Raw genomic sequence first — 23412 nt, 5'->3', positions numbered from 1 at the left:
AAAAAAAAAAGTGAAGCACTACCTCCCAGATAATTAAAAGACTAATTCACAGTGATTAGAAAGAAAGCATAAAAAGGAAGAAAGGTAGGGTAGCAAGGGATTTATAGATCTGATCTTGCATCGGGCCTTGATATATCAGGGCCACTTTCCTGTGTCTTCTGCCTTCATCCCACTTCCCCAGTTCTCAAATTGCTGGTCCTTGGATCCTGTCTAGACTTTCCCATACCTCACCTCCTCCTGTCTGCTGGAAGGTGACCATCTTGGACCTAAAAAGAATCAGCAAATTTATCTGCTGCCATGTTGGACCTTGAGGGAGGGCCTCAGTCTAATTCGCTGCCTCCTTCAATAGTTCTCTCTCCAGCCACTGATACTACCTGAACCCATTAGCATACAACCACCCTGTCATACTCTCCCCATCCCAGTGGTTCTGAACTCCTGCAGCACCACCAGTCTCTGATGTCATTGTACCAATCCCTCTGCCTGCTCCTTTATACCCATCCCCTTCAACCGTATCCCCAAAATGTCTTATTCCAAATCTATCTGCCCCTTTAACCGTACTCTCACGAATGCCTGCTCCATAGTTTGAAAACTTGCCTGATGGTATTATTTCAGTAATTCAAGGATCATAATGTGTTCTCTTTACACATGACAAGGCAATTCAGTTCATCAAGCATTTATGAAACATCTCCTTTGTGCCAGGCACTGAGGATACAAAGGCAAAAATGAAAACTTGTCCCTGCCCCCAGAGAACTTGCACCCTTATGTGTGCAGCAGCAAATGCAAACATAAGTAAATACAAAGGATTTACAGAATTGTGGCTGGAAATATGCATCATTCGGTGGTGAGGTTTCCTTTGCATTTAGGTATACTGGTCCTTGACTGATAGCAAGGGAAACTGTCCTTGAAATCCCTCCCAGTTGGTGGGACTTGTTGCAGTTTTGTGCTGTTAGCATAATCTTCAAAAAGTAAGGTCACACATTTGTTAACATTACCGAGATTGGTCTTCTAGTAAAGAGCACAGCATGAAGGATCATACAAAAGATCATCTTACTTATAGAAACCCCAGCAAATATCTTAGAAGCATTCCCACAAGACCAAAGATAAAGAAAAAAAACAGACAAGAATTGTAAATGCAGAAGTCATCAGATGCAGAGAGAGGAGCAGACCTCAGGAGAGCTAGTATAAGCTCAGGCTAACAGAAAATCCAGCAGAGGCAGAAAGAGAAACCACACCGGGAAGCCGCTTCTGGCTCCCACAGTCATAACTGGAGCCATCCCATATTTCAAATAGGGGTCCCAAGCCAGCAGGAGCTCTAGCAATTGAGGACCTAAAACCAGATTCAGCACCTATAGGTTACTGCATAGAAAAACAAAGTAATTCTCCCAACACTAAAAGCCATAGCAGGAAATGGGGTCAATTCTCACCACATGTGCTGTGCTGAAGGCCTGAGACCAGTATATCTTGATTGGGCATCATGAAAGGAAAAGAAAGACTGGCCAAGTCAGGAGTCCACAATGTATTACTGGGAGACTGAGACAGCACAGGTTGAGGACCTATATGAATCACCCCCAATCTATTTCAGCAGTGACAAAGGTATCCTCATAACAGAGGGGGCAAGACCAAACAAGGCCTGCACAGCTTGTATAAGCGGAATGGGACTACCTTGAGCACAAAATACCCATCTAAGACACTAAATCTGAAAACATAAGTGAACATAAGAAAACATTTAATAAAATGGAGAAATACTATACTATGCCTTAAGAGAAAACCAAAGGAGTAAGCCATCCCAGAAGAAGATAGAACCTCCACAATAACAACAAGCAGAGCCTTAGAGGGGGAAAATGACTTGACCCTAAGGATTATAAAAATGACTATGAGAAATGAGTTTTTTAAAAAGAAATTATAAGTTGAATTAAGTTTGAGGAGGAAAAAAGAGAAATAATTTTTAAGAATTTTTTAAAAATGTAAAAAGATTAAAATAAAAGATTAAAAACTTTACCTAAAAAACAAACAAACCTTTACATAAGTAATGGAATCCTTGAAAAATATGATGAAGCGACCAATCAGACTACCTAAAAATTATTTTATAGAACTAGAAAAAATAATAGGTGTGTGCTGCCCTGGAGGACAGAGATTCGCCACCTGTAACTGACAGATCTAATTCAGCATGTTCCAGATCAAGAAACTGGGGCCGAAGCTAGACCCGGAGGAACTGAATCACAAGATGCTCGAGGATGTGGTCTCCTCGGTCTGCAACTTTCTTCTCTACATGGCCCTGCTGCCCATCACACCCTATATTTTAAAGAAGTTGGACAGCATATGAAGATCATGGTAGAAGAGAGACAATGGCATGTGAGAGCATGAACTTCAGAATATGGTTTCGATTTCTCTTCCCATTTGCTAATCAACAGGCACAAAAAGACATCAGAGACTTCTGGTACTGAACAGATATAAAAACTCCACTTACTAAGAATGAGTTTGACCTTGGTGAAAAATGCTAACAACTGAAAGAAGCATGAAGTTTTTTTCCCTTTGACACTGTTTAAGAAATGTTAAGCAGACTTCTTTGGTCTCATACTGCTGTGTCAGTATCATTCAATCTTCATAACTTTTGGTTGAGTTGTAAATAGTTTTATCAAACTACGATTTGTAGTGAGTACTCATTGTAAGGGAGCTACCTCTGAAATTATCTCATTACTTCTGTTAAACCTCCTGCCTCTACCTGAGTTCAAATCCAGCCTCAGACACTTGACATTTACTAGCTGTGTGACCCTGGGCAAGTCACTTAACCCCAACTGCCTCACCAAAAATAAATAAATAAATAAACAAATAAATAAATAAATAAAATGTCCCTTTGGTGTTCATTATTTGGAAAAGTAGTTTTAGATGCCCATTTTTATTTAATCCCATATGTTGATTTTTCAATTATACATATTAACAAAATATCCCTTTATATTCTGGTGACATGCATAAGTTTCTAGAATTCATAAACAAACTCATAAAATTTACTAAAGATTTAAGCTCAAGTTCCAAGTAATAGGAGAAAGACCTCCTAATAACCCTAAAAAATACCTATCGAAACTTTCATTGTATCATGTCTGTTGGGCAGTGCCTTTACATTTTCCTATTGGAAACATGAACTTATCACCTTGAATAAAGGTTCTTTTGGTAAAAACAAAAAAACAAACCTGCCTCTGTGAGGAATATGCATTGTGAAAGATTTTCTTGTGATTACTTTTGTTGAAATTGATACCATTATGATAATTAGCACAGTACTGTTAGTCTTTGTTTTTAATAAATGTGCCATTTTTTTAAAGTAAAAATAATAATAATAATAATAACAAAATTCATCTGGAAAAAAAAAGGTCAAGAATATCAAGGGAACTAATGAAAAAATTCACAGGAAGGTGGGCTAGCTGTACCAAATCTGAAGCTTTACTATAAAGGGGTAGTCATCAAAACTATTTGGTACTGGCTAAGAAATAGAGTGGAGGATCAATGGAATAGGTTAGGTATAAGAGACATAGTAGTAAATGACTTTAGTAATGTACTGTTTGATAAACCCAAAGACTCCAGCTTCTGGAATAGGAACTCAGTATTTGACAGAAACTGCTAGGAAAACTGGAAGATCATATGGCAGAAACTAGGCATAGGCCAACATCTTACACTTTATACTAAAATAAGGTCAAAATGGGTACATGATTTAGACATAAAAGGTGATACCATAGGTAAATTAGGAGAGGAAAGAATAGTTAACTTCTCAGATCTTTGGAAAGGAGAACAGTTTATGACCAAACAAGAGACAGAGAATATTATGAAATGTAAAATGTATTATTTTGATTACATTATATTAAAAGGTTTTTGTACAAACAGAAGCCATGCATCCAAAATTAGAAGGGAGGCAGAAAGCTGGGAAACAATTTTTGTAGCCAGTACTTCTGATAAAGGCCTCATTTCTAAAATATATCAGGAATTAAATCAAATTTATAGGAATTCAAGTCATTCCCCAATTGAGAAATGGTCAAAAGATACAAACAGGCAGTTTTCTGATGAAGAAATCAAAGCTATCTATTGCCATATGAAAAAAAAAAATGCTCCAAATCACTATTTATTAGAGACATGCAAATTAAAACAACTCTGAGGTACCACCTGACACCTATCAGATTGGCTAATATGACAGAAAAGGAAAATAATAAATTGTTGGTGGAGCTCTGAACTGATCCAACCATTCTGGAGAGCAATTTGAAATTATGCCCAGAGGGCTATAAAGCTGTGCATACCCTTTGACCCAGCAATACCACTATTAGGTCTTTTTCCCAAAGAGATCATAAAAAACGGGAAAAGGGCCCACATGTACAAAAATATTTATTGCTGCTCTTTTTTGTGGTGGCAAGGAATTAGAAATTGAGGGGTTGCCCATCAATTGGGGATTGGCTGAACAAGTTGTGGTATATGAATGTAATGGAATACTATTGTGCTGTAAGAAACGATGAGCAGTCAGATTTCAGAAAAAACATGGAAGGACTTTCATGAATTGATGATCAGTGAGATGAGCAGAACCAGAACGTTGTACACAATATCATCAACATTATGTGTTGATCAACTGTGATAGACTTTATTCTTCTCAGCAATACAACATCACAAGATAGTTCCAAAGGACTCATGATGGAAAATGCTCTCCAAATCCAGGAAAAAAAAAAAAAAGAACTATGGAATATGGATGCAGATTGAGCCATACTATTTCTTTTGCTTTTGGTGCTGTTGTTTTTCTTTTTTGAGGCTTTTTCTTTTCTCTTTGATTCTTCTTTCACAGTAAGACTAATGCAGAAATATAGCCTATATCAGAGTACTTTCTGTCTTGGGGAGGGGGGAGGGAGAAGAGGGAGGGAGAAAAATTTGAAACTAGAAATCTTATAAAAACAAATGTTGAAAACTGAAAAAAAATAAAAATATGATAGAACAAACAGAACTCAATGAATACATGAAACAGCAAAAATTATTAGAATAAGATTAAAATTTTGGAAAAAATAGAAGAAAATGTAAAGTATCTATTCTCAAAAACAGTTGACCTGGAAACAAGTAAAAGAGAGACAAATGAAGAATGTTTGGACTCTGAAAAGCATGAACATGCAAAAAATGCAAATGCTATATTTCAAGAAATTATAAAAGAAAATTGCCAGAACCTTTGAGAACCAGAGTGAAAATAGAAAAAAAAAAATAACCTAATTTTCAGTTTTAAAAATCCACTGAAAAATAATTACCTCCAGAGAGAAACACCATATTGAAAACACCTAGGAATATTATAGTCAAAATCCTGGACTTCTAAGTCAGATTTTTAAAAAATACAACAAGGGGCAGCTAGGTGGTGCAGTAGATAGAGCACCGGCCCTAGAGTCAGGAGGACCTGGGTTCAAATCCGGCCTCAGACACTTAACACTTACTAGCTGTGTGACCCTGGGCAAGTCACTTAACCCCAATTGCCTCACTTAAAAAAAAATTTTTTAAAATAAAAAATACAACAAGCAGGCAGAAAGAAAGAGTAAAATTATCAAGGAATCACAGTCAAAATTACACAAGTCAAGTCAACAAGCATCTATTAAGCACCACTGTGCTAAGCTGTAGAGAAACAAACTAAAAGATAGTTTCTTTACTCAAGAATCTTACAGCCTAATAGCATAAGAATATAAAAACAATTATGTACAAACAAGACATATACAAGATAAATTCTGCAACTATTTTAAAGTAGAGAAAATTTTAGAGTACAATAAGTATTCTAAAGGTAAAAGATAAAAGCTTATAGCCAACAATGACTTACCTTGCAAAACTCAATATGATCATATAGGAAGGAAAATAGGCCAAAAGAATAATTTCAAACATTCTTGATGAAGAAACCAAAGGTGATTATAAATTTTGAAAGCAGACACAGAATCAAGACAAATTTAGAAAGAGAAATAAATGCTTGAGTAACTAAAAGGGGCTTAACTTACTTTCTAATAAGGGGAGAAGAGACAGGTATCTCCTTTAAAATCCTAATGTCTTTGAAGATCTCAGAAAGAATTAAGAAATATGAACACAAAGCTTCAAAGTAGTTTTTGCTTCAGAGAAGGAAAAGAAAAGTGTAAGAGGTGCTGATTGAGGTAAATACCAAATTAGCCATTACAGCAGTGAATGTGAATGGGATAAACATACCCAGAAAATAGAGGATAACAAATGAATTAGATAACAGAATCCAATAATGTGTTTATAAAAAACACATTTGAAAAATAATGATTCACAAATATTTAAAGGGGTGAAGCTGGAGTAAAATTTATTATGCTTCAACAAGTTAAAAAATAGGGCTAGCAATTATGATCACAGCAAGACATGAGTAAAAATTTACATAGTTAAAAGAGATAGATAGGGGGGCAGCTAGGTGGCGCAGTGGATAAAGCACCGGCCCTGGATTCAGGAGTACCTGAGTTCAAATCCGGCCTCAGACACTTGACACTTACTAGCTGTGTGACCCTGGGCAAGTCACTTAACCCTCATTGCCCAGCAAAAACAAAAAACAAAAAACAACAAAAAAGAGATAGATAAGCAGAAAAACAATATTATGTTCAAAGGTACCCTAGATAATCAAATAATATCAATATTTAATCCACATGGACTGAATGACACGATGTCTAAATATTTGAAGAACTAGCTATTCAGATTCCACAAAGAAATAGTCAATTTATAATAGGAAGCTCTGTGTATTCATTTTAGACCAAGACAAGTATGACAAAAAAGAAAGAGGCTAAGGCAGGTAGGTGATGCAGTGAGTGAATAGAGTACCAGGCCTGGAGTCAGAAAAATAAGTGTTCCTGAATTCAAATCTGGCCTTAGACATTTACTAGCTGTGTGACCCTGGGCAAGTCACTTTACCCTGTTCGCCTCAGTTTCTGCACCTGTCAAATGAGCCGAAGAAGGAAATGACAAACCACTTCAATATTTTTGCCAGGAAAATCTCAAACGGGGTCATGAAGAGGTGGACACAACTGAAAATGACTCAAACACAACAACAACAAATCTAAATAGAACTTTAGAAAAGTTATATATGATAGATTGATTACTAATAGGTGACTGGATTAACAATCTAAATGATTAAGTGATTATTGATTGGAAATTGAAATAAATACACATTTCTCAGATGTGCATGACACCTTTACCAAAAATTGACCTAGTGCTAGAATATAAAAATCTCATAAACATGTACAGAAAAGCAGAAATATTAAACACATACTTTGTTGGCCACAACACAATAAAAATATTAATCATTAAGATTCCTTGAACAAAGCATTCAAACTTAAATAAATAATAATTTAACCATAGAAAATCATTGGGTAAAATAACAAATCATAGAAACAACAGATAATTTCATTTTTAAAAAATAGGGGGAGCTAGGTGGCACAGTGGATAAAACACTGGCCCTGGATTCAGGAGGACCTGAGTTCATATCCAACCTCAGACACTTGATACTTATGAGCTGTGTGACCCTGGTCAAGTCACTTAACCCCAATTGCCTCACCCCCCCCAAAAAAAAAATTTTAAAAGAAAAATAGCAAGACAGTATACCACGTATTTTGGTTGTAGCCAAAGCAGTCTTCAGAGAAAATGTTATAGCTCTAAAGTACTTTGATCAAGAAAACAAAGAAAGAACAAGCCAATGAATTGATCATTCTAATTCTAAAACAATTAGGAAAACAACATTTTTTTAAAAAGTCATCCAAAAGCAAAAATAGAATTTCTGAAAATCAAAGAAAAGACAAACAAGATTGAACGTATAAGTAAAGCTAGAAGTTATTTTTGGGAGGGGGAGGAATATAAACCATTAGCCAATATGATTTTTTAAAAAGAGAAAGGAAAACCAAATTGCCTCTATCAACAAGGGAAAATCACACAAATGAAGAGGAAATAAATGGTTTTGTTTGAAATTACTTTGCCTTATTCCCCAATTGAGAAATGGTCAAAGGATATGAACAGGCAGTTTTCTGATGAAATCAAAGCTATCTATTGCCATATGAAAAAATGCTCTAAATCACTATTGATTAGAGAGATGTGAATTAAAACAACTCTGAGGTACCACCTGACACCTATCAGATTGGCTAATATGACAAAAAGAAAATAATAAATGTTGGAGAAGTTGTGGGAAAATTGGAACACTAATGCATTGTTGGTGGAGCTGTGAACTGATCCAACCATTCTGGAGAGCAGTATGGCACTATGCCCAAAGGGCTATAAAGCTGTGCTTACCCTTTCTTTGACCTGGCAATACCACTATTGGGTCTTTTTCCCAAAGAGATCATAAAAAAGGGAAAAGGACCCATATGTACAAAAATATTTATAGCTGCTCCTTTTTGTGTTGGCAAGGAATTGGAAATTATGGGGTTGCCCATCAATTGGGGAATGGCTGAACAAGTTGTGGCATATAAATGTAATGGAGGGAAGCTAGGTGGCACAGTGGATAGAGCACTGGCACTGGAATCAGGAGTTCCTGAGTTCAAATCCGGCCTCAGACACTTAACACTTACTAGCTGTGTGACCCTGGGCAAGTCACTTAACCCCAATTGCCTCACTAAAAAAAAAAAAAAAAGAAGAAGAAGAAGAAAAATATAAATGTAATGGAATACTATTGCGCTGTAAGAAACGATGAGCAGGCAGATTTCAGAGAAACCTGGAGGGACTTGCATGAACTGATGATGAGTGAGATGAGCAGAACCAGGAGAACATTGTACACAGTATCAACAACATTGTGTGTTGATCAACTGTCATAGACTTGATTCTTCTCAGTAATGCAATGGTGCAAGATAGTTCCAAAGGACTTATGATGGAAAATGCTCTCCAAATCCAGAAGAAAAAAAAAACTGTGGAATCTGGATACAGAGCAAACCATACTTTTTCTATTGTTTTTGTTGTTGTTTTTATTTCTTGAGGCTTTTCCTTTTTGCTCTGATTCTTCTCTCATAACATGTCTAATGCAGAAATATGTTTATTGTGATTGTGCATATATAACCTATATCAGATTATTTGCTGTCTTGGGGAGGGGGGGGAGAAAAATTTGAAACTAGAAATATTATAAAAACAAATGTTGAAAACTATCTCTAAATATAACTGGAAATAATAAAATATTTATATGGAAAAAAAAGAAATTACTTTGCCTGATTATATGCCAAAAACTGATAATTTAAATGAAATTAATATATATAAAAACTTAAAATACCCAGGTTATCAGAACAAGAAATAGAGAACTTAAGTAGTTTAGCCTCATAAAAATTGAATAAGAAAATCTGAGACTAACGAATTTTATCAAACATTCAAAGAAAATTAATTCCAATATTACATAAATTGTTTGAAAAAGTAGGAAAGAAAGGCATCCTACTAAACTCCTTCCATGAGACAAATATGCCCTGATATCCACACTGATGTAGGAGGTAAAGAAGGGGTTAACAGACAAACCTAAGACCCGAACTCTAATTTAGATCTGAGCTCCATAAAGGATTAATGGATAACTTAAGACTTGGGTACTCATCAGTATAAGTGAGGGCCTAGGTTCTTATTACCCCCATTAATCACTACTTATTACAAAAACATAAAGAGGCAGGTCACAGAGACCTTAACTACAACAAAAACATAAAAAGACAGGTTATAGAAACTGATAAATGTTAATACCCAGAAACTAGGCCTAAGAATAAAAAACATAGGGACACTCTGACCTTGGCAAGTTGAGGTAACTTGTGTAGAAAAGGCCAAATTTGTCCACAGATTCACCTTATGACAAGTAAACCCCCAAAACACACCTCCTTGAAAAAAGGTGCCTGCCATAGGGGTTGGCTTAAGCCCCCCGGAATTCCAAATTAGGATAGGCCCTCCTCTGTACCTCCCTAAGGTGAAGATTATTATAACGAGACTGATAATCAATTTGTCCATACTATAAATATAACTGTCTTTTCTTTCCCTATTCAAGAGATACCTTTCCATTTTTCTGGTACTCTCCCTGTGGTCAACAGTCTTTCAATAAAACTTGGGAAACTGAGTCACTGAATCTTGTAATTCTTTTGGGATGCCTCATGAACAATTTGATCACCATAATTCCATCCCACATCATACACCAGGGAGAGATAAAGTAAAAGAAGGGGGAAACTAAATTCATAGCTCTAATATTGTAAAAGTGTTGAATAAAATGTTAGTAAAGAAGCTATAGCAGCATATTTAAAAGATACAGGATTTATACCAGGAATGCTGAGTTGTTTGTTATTATGAAAATGTCCAACATAATAAAGCATATTCATACAAAAACAATAAAAATAACAATTATATTTTTAAATGCAGAAAAAGCTTTTTAACAAATTATAACATCTTTTTATGTCAAAAATATTTGAAAACACAAGAATAAATTTCCATTCCTTAATATTGATAAATAGCAGCTATTTAAAAGCCAGAGCTAGAATTATCTATAATGGAGAAATAATAAAGCCTTTCTAAAAATTTGGAACTATACTTTAAAAGTCATTAAGCTGAACTTACCATTTGGCCCAGGCATGCCACTACTATCAGATTAGTCAAAGGAAGAAGGAAAGGGATCCATATGTACAAAAATATTTATAGCAGCACTTTTTTGTTATAGCAAACAACTGTAAACAAAATAGGTGCCCATCAATTAGGGAATAACTGAACAAATTATCATACATGAATGTAATGAAACATTGCTACCCTAATACCTTTTGACCCAGTAATACCACTACTAGGTCTATATCCCAAAGAGATCTTAGAAAAGGACCAACATGTACAATATTTATAGCAGCTCTTTTTCTGGTGGCAAAGAATTGGAAATCAAGGGAATGCCCATCAATTGGGGAATGGCTAAACAAGTTGCGGTATACGAATGTAATGGAATACTATTGTGCTATAATAAATGATGAGCAGGCATATTTCAGAAAAACCAGGAAGACTTACATGAACTGATGCTGAGTGAAGTGAGCAAAACTAGGAGAACATTGTACACAATAATAGCAACATTGTGTGATGATCAACTGTGATAGACTTGGCTCTTCTCAGCACTGTGATGATCTAAGACAATTCCAAAGAACTCATGATGGAAAATGTTCTCCACATCCAGAAAAAAAGAACTGTGGATTCTGAATGCAGATCGAATCATACTGTTTCTACTTTTTTTGTTGTTATTTTTCTTTTTTTCTTTTTTATCTTTTTTGATCTTTTGTTCTGATTCTTCTTTCACAACATGACTAATGCAGAAATATGTTAATTGTGATTGTACACATATAACCTATATCAGATTGTCTTCTGTCTTGGGGAGGGGGGAGGGAAGAAAGTGAGGGAGAAAAATTTGGAACTAAAAATTTTATGAAAACAAATGTCAAAAACTTTCTTTACATGAAACTGGAAAATAATAAAATACTTTTATGAGGAAAAAAAAAGAAAAGAAATATTGCTATCCTAGTAGAATGACAAAAGGGATGGATTCAAACTGATACCAAGTGAAGTGAACAGAACCAGGAGAAAGCAATCTACAATGTGCATACATAGTAAAGGAAAATAACTTTGGAAGACTTAAAAACTATGATAAGTACAATATGACTCTAGAAATCATAGAAGTGCTTCTTAAAAAAAAAAAAGGAAGGTATGGACAGCTAGGTGTTACAGTGGATAAAGCATTGGCTCTGGATACAGGAGAACTTGAGTTCAAATCTGGCCTCAGACACTTGACACTTACTAGCTGTGTGACCCTGGGCAAGTCACTTAACCCTCATTGCCCCACAAAAAAAGAAAAAGAAAAAATAAATCATGCTTCTTACTTCTTAGCAAGGAGGTGATGAACTAAAGTTGCAGGATGATACCTAAATTTTTATATGTGGACAAGAAATTGAAGAGAGTATCTTGCACCAACTTCCTTTTTTAAAAAAAAGGTTTTTATAAATTATCAGGATATTTCTGACTATTAATTCTGGTTTTGAAATTTATTTTCTACTGCCACTGTATTTTGACAGGGTCATCTCTTTTTTTCTATAGGACAGGATGTGTCTGACAGGTGGTATAGTGAAATGAGAAATTATGACTTTAAGAGTCCAGGATTCACCCCAGAATCAGGTGAGTATTTTTTGCCATCATTTTATTCTCCAAAGTACAAGGTTTTGGTTTTGTTTTCTTTTTATTATAAATATAGGAAACGGGAAGAGCTGGGTGGTACAGTGGATAAAGCACCAGCCCTAGATTCAGGAGGACCTGAGTTCAAATCTTGCCTTAGAAATTTGACACTTACTAGCTGTGTGACCCTGGGCAAGTCACTTAACCCTCATTGCCCTCCCCCCCCAATTTTATATATATATATATATATATATATATAATATAAAGATAGGAAACCCAATCTATTAACATTTCTAAGATTACATTTATTGTCTTTCTTTCATTTTATCTTTCAGAAAAGCAAAAAAGTTAGAAAAGGCATCTATTTCACCATTTTTTACTTGAGTTTTTGACTAAAACATTCTAGTTCATTATAGAACTGCAGGTTTTCATATAGTATATGGTAATCTTACATATAGTAGAGGTTTTTGAGCATATATACATAATTTAAGTGGGATCTATCCATCACACACAGTGTAACCTCCCCTTAAAGTCTTATGCTATATTTCTATATCATAAGACTTGATAATTCAAGAGGAAGTTATACTGGGTAGTGCATAGATCCATTCTTAATTACTTATGTGTTATTTCTATCTATCTCTTTTGAGGTGATAGAGAAAAGTTATGTTTTATATGCCTTGTGTTAATGGAGTTCATAAAAGCTACCATTTGATGGACCAAAAATGTTTATCCCATAAAAGAAAGACAAGTTAGACCCAAGTCTGAGATGTTAGAAATGTGAGCAATGGAGGAAAAGAAGGGGTCTGGTCCAACTGTTACCTGAACAGGTAACAAACAAAAGTAAAATAGATTAGGAAGTGGCAAGAACACATAAAAGAAGTACACAAGAAAGGTCTTAGCATCACTGATAACCACAATGGTGCGGTTACTGATCTAGAGTCAGACCTGAGAATGAAGTCAAGCGGACCTTAGAAAGCAATGCTAACAGTAAAGAGAGTGGAAATGACAGAATTCCAGCTGAACTATTTAAAATCCTAAAAGATGATACTGTTGAATTTCTGTACTGAGTATGCCAGCAAATTTGGAAAGCACAACAGTGACCACTGTGTTGGAAAAGATCAATTTACATCAATTCTAAAGAAGGGCAATGCCAAGGAATGTTCAGATCACCAAACAATTGTTCTCATTTCACACACCAACAAGGTTATTCCACAAGATGGGCCTCAGCAATTTGTGAACCAAGAATTACCAGGAGAGCAGGTTGGAATTCTCTCTTCACCGGCACCATGCCTGCCCTCAGACTGCTCATGAAGCCCAAAATCTTCAAGAAGAGGACCAAGAAGTTCATTCATCACCAGTCAGACCGATATGTCAAGATCAAGAGAAACTAGCATAAACCAAGAGGCATTGACAAGAGAGTGCAAAGACGATTCAAGGGCCAGATCTTGATGCCCAGTATTGGTTATGGAAGCAATAAGAAGACAAAACACATGTTACCTGGTGGATTCAGGAAGTTTCTGGTGCACAACATCAAAGAGCTAGAAGTGCTGCTGATGTGCAACAAATCTTACTGTGCTGAAATTGCTCACAATATTTCCTCGAAGAATCGGAAAGTCATAGTTGAGAGAGCAGCTCAGCTAGCCATCAAGATTACCAATCCAAACGCTAGACTGAGGAGTGAAGAAAATGAGTAAAAATTTGCACATTTTTATTTGTGTTAAATAAACCCCCAATGACAAAAAAAAAAAAAAAAAGAAGAAGAAGAAGAGCAGGTTGGTTTTTGAAGAGGCAGAGGAACTGGAAGCCAAATTGCCAGTATTCACTGGACTGTGGAGAAAGCAAGGGAATTCCAGAAAAACATCTACTTCTGCTTCATTGACCATACTAAAGCCTTTGACTGTGTGGATCACAACAAAATGTGGCAAGTCCTCAAAGAGATGGGAGTACCAGGTCATCTTATTTGTCTCCTGAGGAACCTATCTGCAAGTAAAGAAGCAACAGTTAAAACTGAACGTGGAACAAATGATTGGCTTAAGATTGGAAAATGAGTATTATGGGGTTGTATATTGTCCTTTTATTTATTTTACTTACATGCAGAAATGTTATGCTGGATGAATCAAAAGCCAGAGTTAAGGTTTCTGGGAGAAATATCAAAAATCTCAGATATTAGATGATGCTACTCTGATGGCAAAAGGTTAAGAAGAATTAAGAAGCCTCTTGATGAGGGTGAAAGAGGAGAGTATAAGGGGCAGCTAGGTGGTGCAGTGTTTAAAGCACCAGCCCTGGATTCAGGAGGACATGAGTTCAAACCTGGCCTCAGATACTTGACACTTACTAGCTGTGTGACCCTGGGCAAGTCACTTAACCCTCATTGCCTTGCCAAAAAGAAAAAAAAAAGAGGAGAGTATAAAAGTTAGCTTGAAGATTAACAAAAAAAATTGGTAACTGTTCCCATCACTTCCTGGAAAATAAATAGAGGAAGTAACAATTTCAGATTTTATATTCTTGGGCTCAAAGATCGCTGCAGGTGGCAACTCATGAAATTAAAAGACCCTTGCTCCTTGGAGGGAAAACTATACAAATCTGGACAACACACAAAAGCAGAGGCATCATCTCCTCATCAACAAAGGTCCCTATAGACAAAGCTCTGGTTCTTCCAGTAGTAATATATGATTCTGAGAGTTGGACTACAAGGAAAACCGAGTGCTGCAGAATAGACACTTTTTAATTGTGGTGCTGGAGAAGACTTTTGAGAGTCCCTCAGACAGCAAAAAGATCAAATCAGTCAATAATTAACGAAATTAATTTAGACTGTCCATTGGAAGGACAAATAATGACACTGAATCTTAAATCCTTTGGCCATCTAATGGGAAGACAACACTCATTGGATAAGACCCTGATTTTGGGAAGAAGGATGGAAAGCAGAAGGGAAAAGAGATGGCAGAGGATGAGATGGATAGTTAGTGTCTTGGAAGTAATGAACATGAGCTTGGACAGACTTAGGGAGATAGTGGAGGAAAGAAGGGCCTGGCATGCTGTAGTCCAAGGAGTCACAAAGATACATGATAGAACATCATATACCAGGCATTGTGCTAAGCACTGGGAAAACAAATAAGAAAAAGAGACAGTCCCTGCCCTCAAGGAGCTTAAAATCTAATGGGAGAAGACTGCACAGAAAAAGAAACTGAAAAGGGAGTGTGATGGGGCAAGAAAACTAGGGAGTACCTACCTTTGGGGCATGTTGTTCCCAAAGAGTATGGTGGAGAAGAGACATAATGAAAAAATTGAGTTACCAGGAAATAAAAGAAGGCATTGGAAGTTTACTCCTCTGCCCTCTAATTAGAGGGGAAAGACAACTAAGGCTGAGTTGAAAAGTATAGAGTTTCAAAACCTGAGTCAAAATCTTCTCATCCCTAAACAAAACATTTCCAAGTTTCTAGATGTGGTCCAAGGAGAGCAAAGTGTAACAGGACCTTCCTCTTCATTTGAGACACACTGCAGCCTAAGATCTCATTAGCATTGGTGGCTAATGTGTTAGACTTTTCACTTAGAGTAAGTTTGAAGTTCACTGTAACTTCAGATCTTTTTCAAACTACTATACAGTAATTTATTCTTGTGAAGTTGGAAGGTTTTTATAAACCCAAATATAGAACTTTGTTTAACTTTAATCAAATTTCATCTTATTAGATGTGGCCCATTATTCTGGACTATTAAAATCTTTGTGGATCCTGACTTTGTCATCAAACATGTTAGCTGTTTCATGGAACTCCAGACTTTCTAGCTTCATATTCAAATTTGATAAGCATGGTTCTATCCTAGTCAATGATAAAAAATGCCGAAGAATGGATCCTTAGAGCATTCCCCTAGAGACCTCCTTCTAAGAATTGTCCTTCTATCTTGTCCACAAGAATATGTTAAATAAATGTTATTATAATATATATATATATAATTCCTTATTCCTGACCAGATCCCTCATCTAGTAACCCTTTCAGAAAAGAAAATAAGTTTAATCTGGAATAACCAGTTTTTTATAAAGCCATGCTGGCTTAGTGATCAGTGTTTCCCCTTGTAAATGCTTACAACAATCTGTGTGTTTTTATTCTCTAAGAATGTGTTCTCTGTTACTTTGTCTGATTTAGATCTTTTTTTTTTCTCCCTTAAAAAAGTTTTGCATCCAATTTTCCATCTGTTCCAGAAAAAGAAATTAGAGATTTTTTTTTCCTAGTTGGTTTTTTGGTGATTATAATTCAGAAAAACATCTCCCAGGACCATTTCACTTTCTGATGAATCTGGAGCAGCTTTTCATAATAGTCTAGAATTATGGACTTCATACTGAGGGATTACCAAAACTAATGTCAGTGCTTCTGTGGTTTTTGAGTTAAACACTACCTGCCTCTGCTGCTCTGACCAACATAAGACTCTTCATCAGGAGTATCAGATGGCTGACTAGTTCCACCAGAGCTATGGAAAAAAAAAAAAAAACCTTTCCTCTCCCTCCAGACCTGATTCCTGACTTTTACTACCTCAACGCTGAAATCATATAACAGAGGGGGTGGGCAAATCTTACATGTGCGTAGTAGTTTCTTTATGAGAATGACAGAGATGGGAAATGTTCAGGAAGAAGGAAATAATTTGCAAAGAAAAGTACTATAATAACATTTAAGATTTCCACACCTTCAGAATTCCAGGTATGGACCTCAAGTCCCTACTCCATTATGTCCCCAATTAGAGAAACATTGGAACCTCAAACAAATGGCAGTGCCCAGATGCACACTTGCCCTGTCCACTAACAGTTGTCACCAAGTACTGCCAGGTCTACCGTGCAAGAGGCAGTGTACAAAAGCACCCGAATTGGGAGTCAAGACCTGGGTTCTAGTCCTGACTCTGCAACCAATTAGCTCTGTGATCTTTAACAAGTAAACTATATGCTCCATGATCAATTTTCTCACTTTTAAAACTAGGGACTTAGATTAGGTGTTCTCTGAGATCTCATTAAACTGAATCTTTCCTTTTTTATCATAGTAGCCTTCTGGTTGGTCTCCCTGCTTTAAGTCCCTCTCTATTCCAATCCATCTTCCTCTCAGCTACCAAAATCCTGTTTGGTGTTCACAGTCTGGTCCTTTCCTACCTTTCCATATTTCCCCATGCTTTACTCCCCTTCATGTACTAATCCAGTTACACTGGACTTCTTTCTGTTCCTCCCTCACAGTACTCCATTCCCTGTCTCTCCCTTTTTCCTGGATGTGCCTTCAGCGATGGATTACTCTCCTTTTTCATCTGTCCCTCTAGATTAACTTCCTTTAAGACCCAACTCAGATTCTACCTTCTTCAGAAGACCTTTTCCTGCCCCAACTGCTATTTTCTCTTTACCTCCTTCAGTTAGTAACTTTTCCTCTTTTTGAAGTCTACTCAAATTAAAGTTGTGGTACCTATAATATGCCAACCCCACCCCAGACGTTCTCCCTCTTTTCTCAGAAAATTCAGAGCACCTGGCTTACCATCTTCTTTTCCCCACTTAGCACAGTCCTGGTGCACTTAGTGGGTGCATAGTAAATGCTTATTGACCTACTAACTGACATAGGGAATTTAATATCCACATAGAAGCTCCTTTAAGCTCCCCAGTCTCCTATTTCTTCAGTCTTCTTAAGTCCCATTACCTACTTCTTCATTCTACCTCAGGAACATAATTTCTCTCTGTTTTATCCCTCCTACACCTGTTCTTTGCCATCATCAACACCAACATTCCCTCAACCCTCAAGATTTTCTCAAGTTATTACTTCTGCTCTGACTTCACTTTCTTCCCTTTCCAACCTCAACCCAGTAGTCATGCATTTCAGTTCTACACTGTCTTCTACTTTTGAATCCACAGATACTTTTCTCTTGCCAAACATCAGTTCTGCATTATATCTGCCTCTTCTCCTACTCACCATTTACTAAGTGAAGGGAAAGTCGTATAACTATGTTGACTGGGTGCATTAGAAATTCATGTTTCTTACATATATACTGATTTGTGTCTGATGGTAGCCATGGGGTGGGTGAGAGGGAGAAAGAAGAAAAAATAAATTTACATGATAATTGTGTTGTATATTTGAAAGGAATAGCAAATTGTACACCGTAGATTTGCAGTTTTAAGTGCAATCATCTTTTTTAATATACTATGTTATGGAAACATTTATTTTATTCCAAAAATTAAAAATGGAATTTAATAATGGGAAAAAATTCATGTTATCCGGTCTCAGCTGGGCCTTTACTGCAGCAAGGCAATCCTATAATTTCTCTCTAATTGGTTTGCTATCTCACTACTCACAGAAGCTATTTTAAACCTTCTTTCCATTCCTCAAGTGCCACATAACTCCTCTTTCCCAGATCTCTCTCAGGCTCAGTTAAGGACCTTGCCTCTTACTTTACCAAAAAAAAAAAAAAAAAGAGTCCATTCTTTTCCTCTCAAAACTGCTTGACAAGGGGGCAGCTAGGTGCAGTGGATAAAGCACTGGCCCTGTATTCAGGAGCACCTGAGTCCAAATCTGGCCTCAGACACTTGACACTTACTAGCTGTGTGACCCTGGGCAAGTCACTTAACCCCAATTGCCTCACCAAAAACAAAACAAAACAAAAACTCATTGGCATCATACCCTACTCATTGTTACTCTTACTTTCCCCAACTCTTTCAAAAAGCTGCCCTTCTCCTTGCTAAGGCCAATCCATCTTGGTGTGCACCCTATCCCTCATCCTTTCCTATGTGTTCCAACAAACTGCACTCTAAGTCATTCTCCACTCTCTATCGAATCTTCAACTTCTTGTCTACTGATTCCTTCTCTCCTGCTTTGAAATGTGTCCGAGTCTCTCCCCTCCTTAAAAAAATGTTCATTAGACCCTACTATCTCCTAAAGATATTATCCTATAATTCTCCTCCATTTCTCAGCCAAACTCCTTGAAGAAACTGTCTCCACTTAGTACCTTCACTTCCTCTCCTCTTACTTACTCCTTAGTTCCTCGTAATCTGGCTTCCAATCTTATAATAAAACTGAAACTCCTCTCTCCTCATTGTCAAAACTGGGTTTTTCAGGGTCCAAATCTTTCTCCAAATATTTGCTACCTTTGGTGCTGTTGACCACCTGTTTCTCCTGGATACTCTCTTCCCTAGGTTTTCATGACACTACTATTTCACCTCCCATGATTCATAGTTACTTAGCATCACCAAAACAAGATTGCTTTTATAAAAGTGGGTTCTTATTTCAGGGAGATGCCGATGGTCATTAAAAGTACCACAACCCAGAAACTGCAAGTTTATGAACTCTTTTTTGAGATTCCAGGGGTTGATCTTTTGCCTAATCCCTTTCTTCCCCATCCAGGACATTTTACAGCAATGATATGGAAGAACACAAAGAAGATGGGGGTTGGAAAGGCCGCTGCAAATGATGGTTCTTCCTATGTGGTTGCCAGATACTTTCCAGCTGGAAATATTGTCAATCCCGGTTTCTTTGAAGAAAACGTCCCTCGTCCTTCAAAGAAATAATTTTGAAAATGCAAACATTAATTGTGGACTGCAGAGTGTAACAGTAAAATGCCTATGAAATCTAAAGCTTGATGCCCCTATTTACCTGTCACTTTGACAGCACGCACTCTAATACACATTATGAGTGTAAATTGACTTAAGAAGGCTTAAAATAAGCATTTAATCATCTGGTACAGTTACTTGGACTATCATTATGTGAACTTTGTATAAAAAAAAGTAATCATTTCTTGTAATGTTTTTAAGCAGATTGGTTGTATATTTTCCTCCTATACCATGTCTAGTACTCTGTTTTCTAAATTTCCATTATTTTGAAAACAACTGAAGTCTTACATTTATCTTTATGCATTATAGTTTTGTATTATTATGAATATTTAAAATGATAAAAAAATCAAACACCATAAGATTAATTCATTTTAACTGAAATCAATTTTTGGTTTTAAAATTATAAAAACATTGCAACATGAATTTATCATCTTTGTAAACGTTGATATGAGCCGTAAGCTAAGTGCATTCCCAGTGTGACTTTAAAGATACAAAATCTATGGCAAACTTCACTTCCTCTTACACCTCCTAATTTTTTAAAAAGAATATATTTTTTTAATATTTCAGACCACCATCAAGTGGGTCACAGCACAGTGTGGACACTGGATTTGGGTGATTCCTGTGTTCGTGGCTAAAACTTATCATATGAGCCTATATATTGGCATTCATACTTTAATATTTCCAGGCTCTACACACCCCCTTCTTTGACACAGATTACAACTCATCTGTGACATAGTGGACAGTCTCCATGAGTTTCTGTGCCTTCAAAATTTAGCACTTGATGAGTAACCTTTTAGCTATAAGCCAGGCTGGGCTTGGACAGTGGAAATACAGGCCACTTCCTTACTCTAAGCTTTTCTAGTTTGGCAAAACTTGCCTTCAAGAACCCAAGGTCACTTAAGTGCCCACACATCAGAGGAAGACTTTAGTGAATGATTAACATGTATACAAATGTATGTGTATATGTATACGTGCATGTAGCATAAAACTTTGAACATAGTAATTTCCCCGTCCACAATTTCACATTTCCTTGAACTTGACTGTGACCTTGGATAAGCCTTCTTAGGCAGACTTGGATGACTTTGGTGGGATTTGAAGGATTATAAACTGTCTCCTTGCTATAGCCTCTGAAATAAGCTATCTCAAAGCAGGAAATGAGCAAAAGCAATATTTCTGGCAGATCTGTAGTATTACAGTTGTGCTAATATTGCCTCCAGGAATTATGTCATACTGGCACAGCTTAAAGATCATAATAAAAAACACATTTCTTTGAGAGATTTTAGCATAGACAATCCTGTGTTCTTTAGTTGGTTCAGTATTTATATTTGTGAAGTATTTGCCTTAAGGTTAAAATATAAGTGCATTTATTGAGCATCACATAAATTCAAGTACTGCAGCAAATTAATTAAAAAGAACATTCCTAAAGAGTATATTCTAGAACTTGATGTTGTCTACTATTTCAGTCATCTCTCCTTTGAAAAATTAGCTGTAGAATTTGAGGTTGGTATTTATAAGTTCCAACTTAGAGTAAGTTTGAGTAGAAACAAATTCTGTTTACAGTATTCTGATGTCTTACGTTGTCAAAATTGTTGTTGTTTTTTTAACGCTAATTCATTATTCCTAATGTGATCCAGGGATATGATGTTATGGAGAACATTAGAAAATAAACCATATTTTTCATATAATACATTATTTTGAAGTGATTTGCACTGGTTTCTTTTTGAGTGCTAATTAATTCAAGACTTTAAGTAGTTTCTAATAACTGGCAATTCCCCACCAAATAACAGCGATGTTTAGTGTGATATGTAAAATGACAGCTTTAGTACTGTGGTGTTTAAAATTATATGGGGTTGTCCTATTTCTGTCCCAAGTTTTAGGGAAAATTAGCTGGTGTTTCTAATTTATTGCTACTTATAAATTAGAAGCTATAGCACCAGTTTGGGGCATTAAGCATTTATTAAAGCATATTAAATAATATGAAAGAGAGAACACATGGCTCCAAAAGTTCAGAAGCCCTAGTACCTAGGATAGAAGAGCGAGAGAGAACAAGGTGCAGCTGCTTCCTCAGAGTCTCAGGCCAAAAGAGCACGTGAGAGCGTGTGTGAGCGGAAGCTTCCTGAGGTCCAGAGGAGAGGCGTCCCTTCCACACTGCTCAAAGCTAATTGGCTAGCATCATTCAAATTGATTGGTTTACTGGACTCAAGGGTATGTGCTGATGTCACAGTACAGAGCCCTCCAGGGGAAAAAGCCTTCAGGCAGGTGTGGTTTTTAGTGAGGTAACTTCTATTGTCTGTATTCACAATCCAAAGTTCAACTACATTTACTTTGAAATTCTCCTAACTCTGAGCTGGCCTTAAGAAAGGCCTGGCCAGGCTCTCTGGGTTTCATAGAACCCCATTATTTTCTCACAGTACCAAGCAACCAAGATGGGGTCTGGTACTTAATTTTTACTGAATGAAATCAGATACTTTCTGAAGATATAAAATGAGCTATGGGAGGCAGCTAGTTGGTGCAGTAGATAGAGCACCAACCCTAGAGTCAGGAGTACCTGAGTTCAAATCCAGCCTCAGATACTTGACACTTACTAGCTGTGTGACCCTGGGCAAGTCACTTAACCCCAATTGCCTCACCAAAAAAAAAGAGCTATGAACCGAAGGGAAGAATCCTCAATCCTCAAATCGGATTTAATTCCGAATGATAAGGATTATGATAATGTAGGATTTTACCAAGTTTAAACAACACCACAATAACAAATAATATTTATGTAACACTTCAAAGCTTGATAGGTAGATGGTAAGAGTATTATTACTCCTATATTACAGAAACAGAAGCCGAGAAAGATAAAGAAATTTGACCATAATCATACAGCTAATAAGGTACAGAGACTGAAGCTCTAAATCCTGTGTTCTCTCCACTATGGCTGACTTAATCAAGGGCAGGAGAAAGAATTCACATATACAAAGTTAGTTCTTATATATATTCCATTCTCAAAGCTGAAATTTAAACACTTTTCCTACAGAAACTCAGTGAATTATCATTAGGTAAATACGCAATGAATAAAACCCACCTCCGAATAAGCATTCTATAGCCAAGAAATGGGTTTTTTAATATATAGTAAAATTTCAGCGGGCTAGTGGAAGCCTCAACCAATCATTTGCATACTCGGTGTTTAGAAGGAAGAAGCAAAAACAAAAAGAGAACTCATCAGAGTTTTGTTAAAGACATTTTTTTAAATTATCAAATGTGCTTCAGGCTTAGTTAAGTGCTATATTGACAGCACTGTGTGAGGAGAGATTTTGTTCAGAGGAGTTGTTTGCTGCAAGATTCTGTATCAGTGTAAAATTCTATTTTAGACTGAGAAAGGTAAATGTTGCACCTTTTATTAGCTTCTTGTCATGATAGTTTTGTTGAAAATCAAGAGATGACCAATACTTACCTAGCATCTCTTTAAGTAATGACAAGTTGTATGGTGCCTAGATTATTTATGCAGCAATGGTTGGATCCATTTGAATAGAATAGAAATGTTTTACTTCCTTGACACTCTATTTTCTTAGTTATTAATAATAATGGTTAGGGGCAGCCAGGTGGCACAGTGGATCAAGCACTGAGCCTGGAGTCAGGAGAACCTGAGTTCAAATCCAGCCTCAGACACTTGACACTCACTAGCTGTGTGACCCTGGGCAAGTCACTTAACCCTCATTGCCTCACCAAAAAAAAAAAAGAAACCCAACAGA

The 23412-nt window shown here is 36.5% G+C and overlaps 2 protein-coding genes and 1 pseudogene across 2 annotated transcripts in view; all 3 read left to right on the top strand.

Moving 5' to 3' along the window:
* The window catches only part of GLIPR2 (GLI pathogenesis related 2), a 60842-nt gene extending 39497 nt beyond the window's left edge, over window positions 1-21345 (top strand). Inside the window, exons 4-5 of the mRNA XM_043979195.1 lie at window positions 12046-12123; window positions 19473-21345. Coding sequence (XP_043835130.1) covers window positions 12046-12123; window positions 19473-19636 — 242 coding nt within the window. The 3' untranslated portion in view covers window positions 19637-21345. The remainder of the gene's footprint in view (window positions 1-12045; window positions 12124-19472) is intronic.
* On the top strand, window positions 2168-2711 carry LOC122736802 (mitochondrial import receptor subunit TOM5 homolog). Its single transcript, XM_043979196.1, has one exon. It carries the CDS (start codon window positions 2168-2170, stop codon window positions 2321-2323), a length of 156 nt encoding a protein of 51 aa, XP_043835131.1. The 3' UTR covers window positions 2324-2711.
* Window positions 13375-13874, top strand: LOC122736800 (annotated as a pseudogene).
* Window positions 21346-23412: the final 2067 nt, after the last annotated feature.

The sequence above is a fragment of the Dromiciops gliroides genome, chromosome 1 (genome assembly GCF_019393635.1).
Source record: "Dromiciops gliroides isolate mDroGli1 chromosome 1, mDroGli1.pri, whole genome shotgun sequence".
NCBI lineage: Eukaryota > Metazoa > Chordata > Mammalia > Microbiotheria > Microbiotheriidae > Dromiciops > Dromiciops gliroides.
This window is presented reverse-complemented; position numbering and strand designations above follow the sequence as displayed.

What these genes read in the sequence shown, in the direction of transcription:
- LOC122736802 (XM_043979196.1), top strand. Translation starts at nt 2,168, where the DNA reads ATGTTCCAGATCAAGAAACTGGGGCCGAAGCTAGACCCGGAGGAACTG.